At 46.6% G+C, this 12394-nt stretch overlaps 1 protein-coding gene across 1 annotated transcript; it reads left to right on the top strand.

Moving 5' to 3' along the window:
• Positions 1–346: 346 nt before the first annotated feature.
• On the top strand, positions 347–11617 carry CALM1 (calmodulin 1). The gene is made up of 6 exons (XM_003260876.4): positions 347–620; positions 3440–3470; positions 4635–4778; positions 7226–7332; positions 7741–7876; positions 8051–11617. The coding sequence occupies exons 1-6, from the start codon at positions 618–620 to the stop codon at positions 8077–8079; spliced, it is 450 nt and encodes a 149-aa protein (XP_003260924.1). The 5' UTR covers positions 347–617; the 3' UTR covers positions 8080–11617.
• Positions 11618–12394: the final 777 nt, after the last annotated feature.

Genomic DNA, 12394 nt, shown 5'->3' with positions numbered 1-12394 from the left:
CGCGGGAGCCGGCAGCCCCAGTGGAGCGGTTGAAGATGTTGAGGTGGGAGGGTCACCCAGGTGGGGTGAGGCTGGGGTGGGTAGCGGGGCGAACGGCTTCCGAGGCTCTGGGCCGCCCCCAGGTTGGACTAAGCAGGCGCTCTGTCTTCGCCCTCGCCCAGGATGGGCGTCTCCTGAGGACTCCCCGCCACACCTGACCGGAGACCGCGCGCCCAGCCTAGAACGCTTCCAGTCACCGACCCAGCCTACTGCCGCCGCGACTGGCGCGCAGGGGGCGGCGGGAGGCCTGGCGAACCGGGGGGCGGGACCAGGCGGGCAAGGCCCGGCTGCCGCAGATCCACTCTGCGCGAAGCGGCTCCGCCGCGGCGGAGGGATACGGCGCGCCATATATATACCGCGGGGCGCAGACTCGCGCTCCGGCAGTGGTGCTGGGAGTCTCGTGGACGCCGTGCCGTTACTCGTAGTCAGGCGGCGGCGCAGGCGGCGGCGGCACAGCGCACAGCGCGCCTTAGCAGCAGCAGCAGCAGCATCAGCATCGGAGGTACCCCCGCCGTCACAGCCCCCGCGCTGGTGCAGCCACCCTCGCTCCCTCTGCTCTTCCTCCCTTCGCTCGCACCATGGTAGGTCGGGAGTGGCAAATGCCGGCGTAGCAGCTGCCCGAGATTTCTTCCCAGATTTCTAGTTGTTTTGTTTCTTGTTTGTTTTTGGTTCGTGGAGGTTTTTCTTTTCTGAGTGTTACGCAGCAGCTGCGCTTAAAGGAGGATGCATTTTGGATTTGCATCTCGGCGACCTCTGCCAGGGAGCTTCATGTATTGGTTCCCCTTGGAGCTGGACTTGGCCGTAGGCCGTCCACGGGCAGGGGCTCCGGCCGCAACTGCAGCGGGGCTTTCTGCATCCAACCCCCCCGTCCCCCGCCCAGCCCCGCACCCACTGCATCCACTAGCGCCGCACCCGGGCTGCCTGCAGCGCAGCGTTTCGGCCTGGGAGCCGGGCGGGGCCGGGCACTAGACCCCCCCCCCCGCCCGCCCCTCCCCACCCCGCTTCTCCGCCGGCGCGAAGGTGGCAGGTCGAGCGGGCAGTGGAGAATGAATGGGCTGGAGCTGGCCGGTGGCGCACATTGTTCCGGCCGGGTGTTGAGGGGCGCAGTCAGCGCCCGCCACCTCCCTACCTTGGCCGGCTCTGCTAGGCGCCCTCCCTCGGTCGCTCTCCCCTCCTTCCCGGGGGGCGCGACGCGGGCGTGGGCTGGGAAGGAAGGAGCCGGGGAAGGGTGGGGTTGGGGGCAGGAAGGCGAGGGGTTGGGGGCGGAGAGGGCGGAAGCGGCGGCCGGGCCGCCCTACGCCCGGGCGGGGCCCTGCGGTGTGGCCGTGGCTTGTTCCTGCCGCTTTCGCACCCTGCGACCCCCACCCAGTGCAGCAGTGCGGGCGGGCGTGAGCCTCGGTGCACCAGGAGGCCCTTCCCGCGGGAGGCGCTCGGCTCGCGCTAATTGGGGCGGGGGGGGGGCGGGGGAGGAGGGAGCTGGCGCGCGGCTTGGTTTCCATTAGAGACGCAAAGTTTCTGCTCCGGGAGGAGGCGGCAGCGCGGCGGGCTCGTCGCCTAGGGGAGCAGAAGCGGGTGGGAGGTTCGAGTGGCCTTGGCCGCGGCCCTGGAGCGCGGGGACTGGGGGTGGTGACCCTCGTGGCCGAGGAGGGGCGGCGTCCCGACGCCCGCTCAGAGGCCGCCTTGTCCCCCGCCTGCCCCCGGGCACGCGCCCTGCCCGGCCCCTCGCCCCGCGCCACTTGCAGTCTTCAGAGAGATGTCCTCCACCTTTCTGCTTTCTCTGCAGCCTCTAGATTGCCAGATGCGACTGTGCACCTCGCTGGGTGTGTTTTCCACAGCCCCTTCCTCCTCGGCGGGCAGGGCTGACATCACCGACTGCGTTTCTGGTTTGGTGGGTGGGGAGATGGTTCCCCGCAGGGTTCTGGTACACCTTTGCCCCCAAGGCTAGCGCCATTTGGGGTAGGAGGATTTCGTTGTCGAGAAAGTTGGATGCCCCTGGTAACCCCTCTAACAAGAGAGTTTTGTAGCGAGGTGGGACTCTTCTCCCCATAAGGTGACAGTTTCTCTTGCGAGGTGTGGCAGCGCTTCCTGTTGTACAAGACAGATGTTGCCTTGGCGTTACATAAATCATCGTGTCTCTCGCTTAAAAAAAGCCAATTTTTAGTGATTGAGGTAGAAAGAAAAATCCGTTTATAATTTGTAAAAACAAGTTTTCACCCAAAATCAATATATTGGAACACCATTCCTACCGTTAAAGTTTTCACTTAAGAGAATAAACTTCATCAGCTTTCTATTAGGACTTATTTTGTAATTGGCTTCTTAGGTATCCTTCTTTAAAAGAGAAATACACATTAACTTTCCTTGAGGTCTCGAGTTCCCTCGGCTGGAGGCACAGGCTCAGTGGAGACCAAATAATGCAAGTGAGAATTACCTTCATGGCCATTACTGCCTCGAATGAAGTGTGTTTATTAAGAACAGTTCTTATGTCATTTTTAAGGTAGGTAGGGTTAATACTCTCCAGCAAATTTAGTAGATCCTCTTTGCCAGAAAAGAGAGGAGTATATATAGTCTGATAATTATTGTGTAGTTTTCTGTGTACTTAATTTTTGCAGTTTTCTAACACTTCATTTATAAGATGGTACCATTTTTTCCTGGCTTCTGAATCATAGGATAATTTGACCCAGGGCATTAGCCATTGTAAATGGTAGGCTTTTAACAAACAACTGCCTAATTTAAAGGATTGGAAAGCATTTGTTACATGGAAATGAAGTTGGTGGCGTACCCAGTTGCTGTATCTTTATTTTTTCTACTTAATTATTTCTCATAAAATGGATATAAAAGCCTGTTAATCCAACCCAATGCCATTATGTAACGCCAGTTTGGAGATTTCGAGGGCCTGGAGCAGTGCGCAAGGTGCGCTGAAAGCCTGCCCCTGGATGAGATCCTGATCCTGGCTGTGGTGGCAGTGGCAGTGGGTTGGGTCCCTTGTTGAGTGGAAAGGGGGACTGCGGTGTCCATGGTGCAGTAGGTGGCGCTCTTCTGTCTTAGAGCCTGCTGCCACTGCGGCTGGTGCCATGGGGCCTTCTGCCACTAGAGGTGCCATTTTTCACATGATGAACTTAGCCTAGTTAGATCGCAGAGCAAGCTGTAAGCCATGGGCCCAGAAAAGAAAACTTGAAGTGAGCAGATGTTGTCACTTCCTTGTAATCCTTTGTTAAAATAGCATAAGGAGTTTTCTTCATTCTATTTACTTTCATTAAATGACCGTACTACAGGTTTCAATGGATTTTTTTAAGATTGAATTTTGAAAGATCACAGTATTAAAAGTATAATTGGAAAACCTATGTTGAAATCAACCAAACATGTCGTGGACTGAATGATAACCTTTTCTTTCTTCATATAGGCTGATCAGCTGACCGAAGAACAGATTGCTGGTAAGTTGACAACTCCAAGGAGTCCCCAGAAGGCCAGAACTAGGCACTGACTCAGTTTTGGTGACTCCTCTGTTCCTCCCTGCTACAGTCTGGGCAGTTTTCTAAGAATTTATTTAAATAAGAACTGTGAGCAGAAACATTTAGGTCAGATATTATTCTTGCCAGTACTTTATAGATGAGGTGAAAGGAAGTAAAACTAAGGATGCCCACTTGTTAAACTCTGGAGAATTTGACCATGTTTCACAACGTGCAAAGTTTGTCTATGATTAAATTGTACTGAGCCTTCTACTCAACAATTTAGTTAACAATTCTTGTGCCATGGGTCTTTCAGTAATCTGCCACGAAAGCTTGTGCTTGCTATCCTAAAATAAATGGAAATGGGTGAAAATGAGTGTTAGGACCACTGTAGTAATTGGGAAGAAAGTTATATTAGTTAAACTCTGTTGCCCAGGCTGGACTCTAACTCCTGGGCTCAAGCAATCCTCCTGCCTCAGCCTCCCAAGTAGCTGGGACTACAGGCATGTGCCACCACGCCTGGCAGATTTTAGCTTTTTAGTATTCCTGGAGGACTTGTTTTGAGACTGTTTCTCTTTAGGGAACCAGGAATGCTTCTGAAATATCCTAAAAGTCATGTGGAGAGCGTTTACCTGGGAATGTACATTTCTAGTAACCATTTTATTTCTTATGAAACGAGGGATTCTTATGGCTTTAGAAATGTAACAGGAAGGGACTTGAAGGGGGCACATGGACCAATCTTGTCAGATTGGATTTAGTCCCTTGAACCTGGGAGGCAGGGGTTGTAGTGAGCTGAGCTTGCACCACTGCACTCCAGCCTGGGTGACAGAGCGAGACTCCATTGTTTAAAAAAAAAAAAAAGATTGGATTTAGGACTAATTTAAACATGTTCCAGCTTAGCCGCCTTGAAACCTGTGGGAATATTGTGGTGTGTGGCACCGTTTATTGGGAGCAGTGCTTGCTTTATGGGCTGCTGTATGAAGGCCAGTCCAACGGGACTATTGTGGTCTTTATTTCGGTAGATAAAGACCAGACTTCTGATACCTTGCACAACTTGAATGGCTTGCTTTTGGCAAGCCCCTGGCAAGTGTGTATTGTGACTGGGTTGGATAAAGACATTCATTCTAACGGGTCAACTTTTGTTTTCAGAATTCAAGGAAGCTTTCTCCCTATTTGATAAAGATGGCGATGGCACCATCACAACAAAGGAACTTGGAACTGTCATGAGGTCACTGGGTCAGAACCCAACAGAAGCTGAATTGCAGGATATGATCAACGAAGTGGATGCTGATGGTAAGAGCTTTAAAACCATGAATGAGAGCCATTGTTGTGTAATTCAAGTTCAGACATGTTACAGGATTGTCTTTCAGGTCCCCAGAGCAAAGCAGATGTGCAAAGATCCTTTCTGTGGTTGCTTTAGGGCCATTGACAATTAAAATAGAAGATGATGGGCCTTGCGTCCATCCTGCTTAGTGTCTAGAACGTTTTCTGCATGGGATCACTATTGTTTTTTTCCTGCTTGGTGTGACCTAGAGCCCAAATCTTTTTTTTTTTACTTTTTTTGGAGGTGGAGTCTCGCCCTGTCACCCAGGCTGGAGTGGCACTGGCGCGATCTTGGCTCACTGCAACCTCTGTCTCCCGGGTTCCAGCGATTCTCCTGCCTCAGCCTTCTGAGTAGCTGGAATTATAGGCGTGTGTCACCACGCCCAGTTAGTGTTTTGTATCTTTAGTAGAGATGGGGTTTCACCATGTTGGCCAGGCTGGTCTCAAACTCCTGACCTCGTGATCTGCCCTCCCCGGCCTCCCAAAGTGCTGGGATTACAGGCGTGAGCCACTGCTCCTAGCCGAGCTCAAAGCTTTTATCAACTGGCCCATGAGTCTGCACTGAGTCTTGAGGGGGAGGTGAAATTAAATAGCCATAGAAAGTGCTTTTTAACAAACTTACTGTGTTTAAAGAGGAGGAGGAACCCCCAGATGAAGTGGGTGACAAGCACTCTTAGAAGTTACCATAAAAGTGAGTACAGTGTGAGCTGTAGATGTGTTTGCTGCAGAGGAGCATGTGAGGTTTGGAGGCGGATGTGTGGTGACTCTAGGGGATAGATTTGCAGAACCTAACAGAAAGGGAAGCTGTAAGGTGCAGGGCCAGAGGGAATCAGGAGTAACCCCGATAGCGGTTTGTCATCTGTTCCTCTCGACTCTAGAGCAGTGGACAACAGACCTTTGATTGCTGATTTCCATCAGTAAGCAGGCTTTGAAGCACATTTCCCCACCCCTAAAAAAAACCCACGTATTTCGGTAAATCCTGTATATATTCTAATGTACTATATAACAGTATAGAACATGATTTTTAAAAGATGGGAGGAGAAAAGGGTAAAAAAAAAATAAGTGTTAAGAATAAACAATTCGGATCTAGATTTTACTTTCTAGATGATTGACTCAAAGGTGGTGTAGTAAAATCGCTTGTCTGGTCACAAACATTTGGAAGCAGAACTTTTGATTAGGTTCTTTGACAAAGCTTTCAGCACATTAGAGTGGTTTTCACTAATAGTGTTTTGGAAAGAAAAGGTTGTCCATAGTTCTCTCTAGTTTGCTAAGATGATCAGCTATTCGGGAACATGGAGTAACTTCCTCTTGTTTGTGGGAGCCCTGGGAATCTGTGCCTGGGGAGGGGAGAAGTCTGTTAGGCTCTTGGATTGTGTGGAAGAAGGAGAAGTTGTGCCAGGCTACAGAATCCTGTGTTTGCACTGAGAAAACAGGATGGTACCTGACCTTCTCTGCATGGCTGTGAGATAGCTTAAAATAATTTCTTTTGTCTTTGCGGAATATGGACAATATCTTAAAATTTTTGAGGCTAAAAAAGTCTTGAAGGGATCCCTGAGGTATTTTCTTTTAAAGGTACTGGTGAAAATGAGTAACTTAACCTGGGTTTTTCTTTCTAATTTTATTTCCATTTAGTTCAATTACACTTAGTCTGGAGTGCTTGTCTTTGGGGGTATTCATCTCTTAGTTCTAAAGAGGAGTTGTTTGGAGTACTGGCCATTGAACAGATTCTTCTGACAGTTCCCTAAGTGTTACTGGTCTGAGCTGTGAGAATGCTTCTGAGCTTTTCCCTTAATGGGAAATAAAGATACTGAGTTGGAAGAAAACAGGTGGCTAACCATCATAGTGTGGCCAAGAAATGATCCTGGAGAAGACTTGGTAAGACTTTATGGCCCATGCATGGCATAACAGAATCAATGTTCCTCCCTCATAATCTTTTCTCCTCTGAAACACTTTATACTCTTAACCTGCAGCTCAATTCTAGGCCTTTTTTGCGTCACTACCATCACTAGCCAAGGCAGAGTGAGACCTGAGTGATTTCCCTAACTCAGGGATGGCAGTCGGGGGCGCTTTCTTCCCTCGGAGTGGAAAGATTCAGCCTGCAGAGTTGGTGTGTGCTGTTTTTCTCTTGAACTGTACAGCCCTTCACGACCTTTCCATGGGCTTGAATCCAGATATGCAGTTTCCTTTGTATAATTAAATACTATCCTGGGCACTGATGATGAGTTTGAAATTATGTGAAATTGCCCTGTGAAGTGTTTGAACGTTTTAGACCTGCAGATGATTGAACCTAGTAAGATAGTTTGCCCCTTTGTCCTAGTACGTGTTTACCATTCTGTACAGTGGTTCTGAAATGATCACTGCAGAGCAGCATTAATGGAGTGCTTACTTTACATGAGCTTTTTGTTTTTTAATTCGAGGTAATGGCACCATTGACTTCCCTGAATTTTTGACTATGATGGCTAGAAAAATGAAAGACACAGATAGTGAAGAAGAAATCCGTGAGGCATTCCGAGTCTTTGACAAGGTAATCCAGCATCTACATAGCAGATGATACTTAAGTATGGCTTCTTCTGCTGTCTTCTGAAAGCTATAATAATGTTATAGGCAGAAGACTTAAATCTAACTGCCTGAGCCTCTGATCTCACTTTCAAAAATCCTCTTTACAGTAACCGTATCAGGGGAGGGTAGGCATAATAAATAGGAATTTTGGGCCACGTTTCTTGACTGTTACTTTGAGTTGTTGTGAGCTTTTGCAAATCCTGTTTTCTGCATTAGCTGTTTGCATGTATTTAGTAGGTTAGAGGTGGGAGCTAGAGATCAGAGAATTGCTGATGGGAGCAGAGTTAGCAGTAACTTGAGAGGGCATAGCTAAGTCAAAGACCTACTTCCCCACACCACATCATTAGCAATAACAATTGCTCAATGTTCACAGGATGGCAATGGTTATATCAGTGCAGCAGAACTACGTCACGTCATGACAAACTTAGGAGAAAAACTAACAGATGAAGAAGTAGATGAAATGATCAGAGAAGCAGATATTGATGGAGACGGACAAGTCAACTATGAAGGTAAAACTAAATTCTTTGAGCTCAGTGTTTCATAGTCTTACCTTTAGGATCTGTAGCAAGCCAACTGCTTCACTAGACAGCCCTTTAACTTTATTTTATGACAGTAAAGATGTTGTGTTCATTAAAGCTGCTTTCAAAGATAACCAAAAGTTACAATTATATTTGTCTTTTCAGAATTCGTACAGATGATGACTGCAAAATGAAGACCTACTTTCAACTCCTTTTTCCCCCCTCTAGAAGAATCAAATTGAATCTTTTACTTACCTCTTGCAAAAAAAAGAAAAAAGAAAAAAGTTCATTTATTCATTCTGTTTCTATATAGCAAAACTGAATGTCAAAAGTACCTTCTGTCCACACACACAAAATCTGCATGTATTGGTTGGTGGTCCTGTCCCCTAAAGATCAAGCTACACATCAGTTTTACAATATAAATACTTGTACTACCTTAATGATAAGGACTCCTTAAAGTTCCATTTGCTAATGATTAATACACTGTTTGGGCTGGCCAGTTTTTCATGCATGCAGCTTGACAATTGAGCACAGTCAGGCCTTTGTATTAAAAATGAAAAATGAAAAAACAAATTCAAAACCTATTCAAATGGGTTCTAGTTCAATTTGTTTAGTATAAATTGTCATAGCTGGTTTACTGAAAACAAACACATTTAAAATTGGTTTACCCCAGGATGACGTGCAGAAAAATGGGTGAAGGATAAATTGTTGAGACGTGGCCCCACTGGTAGGATGGTCCTCTTGTACTTCGTGTGCTCCCACCCATGGTGACGATGACACACCCTGGTGGCATGCCCATGTATGTTGGTTTAGCGTTGTCTGCATTGTTCTAGAGTGAAACAGGTGTCAGGCTGTCACTGTTCACACAAATTTTTAATAAGAAACCTTTACCAAGGGAGCATCTTTGGACTCTCTCTTTTTAAAACCTTCTGAACCATGACTTGGAGCCGGCAGAGTAGGCTGTGGCTGTGGACTTCAGCACAACCATCAACATTGCTGTTCAAAGAAATTACAATTTACGTCCATTCCAAGTTGTAAATGCTAGTCTTTTTTTTTTTTTTTCCAATAAAAAGACCATTAACTTAAAGTGGTGTTAAATGCTTTGTAAAGCTGAGATCTAAATGGGGACAAGGCAGATGGAGGGGAGGCCAGTGTACATTTAAATGCCCACAGCTCAGCATTGGGTTTCCCTCCCAAGGCCCCAGCACCAACCTCTGATCCCAAGACCTTGCCTGAAAACAAGCAGATACCGATTGCTTCATCCTGTTTATGGACATGTAGGTCTAGTTGCATTTTCACTGGAGGGAGGGGGGAAGGTGAATTATGGTAACTTTTAATGATCTATTCAGGCAGTAGAGCTCTTAAGGAAAAAAAAACCCACTTTCTCTCAAGCATGTATTTAGGGGTTGTTCTCAATTGTGCTGCTGATTACCTGTCTTATGTAACTACTTGAGACCATCTGCAAGAGACATGATTTAGTGTGTCTGTAATTCAATCTTCGCTGTGTGTGATAGAAGCAGTAGTCACTTTTGTAAGCCAGTCTCTTCATGCCTAAAAGACACTACCAGTCACCTTTGATTCGCGACTTTTAATTTATGATTATACTTAGCCTCCTTTTACTTTTTTTTTTTCCCAAGTTGACTTGACTTTGCTTTTCTCCCCCCCCAAGTAGAACTAATGCTAGCTTCCAGCTTGAAAGTAAAACTCCAGTGTGGAGTGAATTTTGTGTCTAATTATAAACCTGTAACCAAAACTCAGACATCTGGTACTGGTCTTTGCATTGAGATTGGTCCCTGTAAAACCCCCCGTAAAAGCATATTGCATTTAGTACAGAGCTCTTTTCTGAAATGAAGGTTGGAGATGTGCATTTTTCACGGTGTTAACTGGTTGTATCTTATTAGCAAGGAGATTGGGGTTTTGAGTGTTTGCGTGGGTGGTTTCAATTTGCCAGGGAACAGTGGCAGGCTGCTAGCAAGGCAGTGAGAAGCTCTTGGCAGCCAAATAGGTGCATTCAGGGCTGATTTATAGAGACCCTTGGCTTCTCCTTCTCCTACTCCCTGTCTTTCTGGCATTTTGTAGCTGGTTAGATTTTCTGCCAGAGGGGTGGGTCGGAGCAGTGGAGAGGAGACATCGCCCATGTGCTGCTGCTACTGGTCCTTGGGCTGGGGGGTTGGTAGAGGAGAGGTTGACACTATGAGCTTTTGTAATTCCCTGAACCTGAAAGGAATGCCTAAGGATACCTTGGGGTTTCTCTTCTGGTGAGATAGGGTTCCTGGTTTGAGTAAGTTAATGTCCTGGATATTTTTGTGGCAGGGGGTGGTCAAAGAGCCTCATTGGCTGACCCAGTCTCAGGCCTGTGCTCCATGACCTCAGTAGTTTCAAAGGGGGCAGGAGGGGGTGATTTGACTTGTTTTTTTGAAATGTAGCCTTCTAACCCCTTAAGTCTTTTTAGAAGCTGGGTGGACTCTTAGTGATCCTGCAGCCTATCCTAAAAGACTACCTTTGAAACAGGATTCTTGTATGGCCAGGATCCTGTCTGGGAACCAGAAACCCTATACCCTCCCCCTCCAGGGAATGCTGAGTTCCAGTTTTGAGCAGAGGTGAGGCAGAATCCACTGTAGCCCTCCCCCCGGCATTTGGGGGGATGACCGACCCAGGCGTTGGGTGTTAGTCTGCATGAGTTTGTGAGAGGAAATAGCTGGGTGTCGTGGCAGTGCCCTTGAAGTTGGTTAGGACCTTCCTGTAAACTCTTGCCCCTACTTCTAACTACTCTATAAATATATACATATATTTATATATAAAGTGATTAGTTGAACTGGCATCCTGCTTTAGCCTGAGACTTGCCATAAGAAACTGCTGAGTACTTGGCAAATCCTTTCATAGTTTTGTTCTCCATCTGTTTGGGGTAGGTGTTGAGCGAGGCAAATGGATCTCGATATTTCAGATGGGCTTTTGATGCACTGTTGCCAAGGAAGGCTTTTTCTGATTTTTTGACAAATGAATTTTTGCACACTTTCATTGGTGTCTTTCGGCAACTTACACACATTGAAAATGAGCTATTGTACATATTTTTATATTCTCTTTATAAATGCATGTCTGATTGTACTTGTAACAATATTGTAATGAACGGCTGTGCAGTAGGCCCAGCGCTGCTGTGTCTCTTCAGAGGAATAGCTTACCACGAACCCCTCAGCATACTGGGAACCTCTTCCTGAACAAAGAATGTAAATTTGGTCAAGTCTACTCTTCCGTTCATTCAATTATTTTAAGCATTTGAATTATTTATTGTATATCCTAAATATATTTCTCCTTTGGCAGTGACTAGATTTCCACTAATGTGTCTTAATCTATCCCTCCAGCTGGCAGTTACTGTTTTTTTAATCCCTTGAAGTTGTCCTGTAGGAGACAGAAATTCTTTGCTGTCTGTATCCCTTGGAGTAAGAAGGTAGTGGCATGGGTGGAGTGTGTGTTCTTTCTCCAAATCTATTATGATGTTTATTAAACACTTCTGTAGCAAAGATGGTGGTAGTTCTTTTGTTACTGAAGTTGCCCTTCACCATGGCTATTTGAAAAGGAGATGTACTTGGACGTTTCTGTAAATCTTGAGATAAACTGTTTGGAGATTTAACCACCTCTCTGATGGGGGACCAACTCTATGGAAATTGTAAATAAGTTTTATTTATAAACCTGGCACTGTATTCAATAAACATTTCTGCAGCCTTTCATCTCTAACTGCGAACTGTGTAGGTTTCTAGCTTGCATAGCTTTCAATCCCTTTTCCTCTGAACAAGATAGACCTGCCCTCTGATTTAATTTCCTTGGGTCTCTAGTACTGTGAGAGTGAGGGGCCAGAAATAACCATAGACACATCCCACAACAGCCTTACCCTAGTTTTAAGTAGTTTGAGTGTTAATAGCTGACATTTTAACCTATTCTCTTAGCCTATTAATTTGTCCATGCTTGCTTTTTATGTGGAAAATTTACATCATAAAGATTAGTTTCCTTTTAACCCCAATCCAAGCCTCTTTAGGACTTGTATAAAGAAATACATTTTTTTTCAATAAGATGGGAATTTTAGATGACAAGCACATACCTTGGTTCATGTCAAGAGCGAGACAGCTGAGGAAAGCGGGGTGGGATGCAACTCCAATTTAGGACCTTGGCATTGAAGCCTTCCCCTTAGTCAACTGGCCCAGACCCTGGTTCTTAGATGTAGCAGGAGAGGCCACCTGCTTCTGCCCCCTTTGCTTCCAGAAAGGCCTTTTCCAGGCTGCCTCGTGTGTTTCCCATTCTGCCCAGAAGGAGTGAGAGGGCTGAAAAGGGGGGCGGGGTAAGGCCCTGCTTTCAACAGAAGGCTTGAGACACATCTCCAGGAAGCATTTAAACAGCCCCTCCTGCACACAGGAGCTGGGACTACAAGGACGTGGACATCACCATGGAGACCGCCCTCTGCTCTGAGGCTTTAGACCCGGCTTCTGGATTTGGTTCTGTCCCTCCAGCCTTAGGCAG

The sequence above is a fragment of the Nomascus leucogenys genome, chromosome 22a, assembly GCF_006542625.1.
Source record: "Nomascus leucogenys isolate Asia chromosome 22a, Asia_NLE_v1, whole genome shotgun sequence".
Taxonomy (NCBI): domain Eukaryota; kingdom Metazoa; phylum Chordata; class Mammalia; order Primates; family Hylobatidae; genus Nomascus; species Nomascus leucogenys.
Note: the sequence above shows the minus strand (reverse complement) of the source record. Positions and strands in the feature narration are given on the sequence as shown.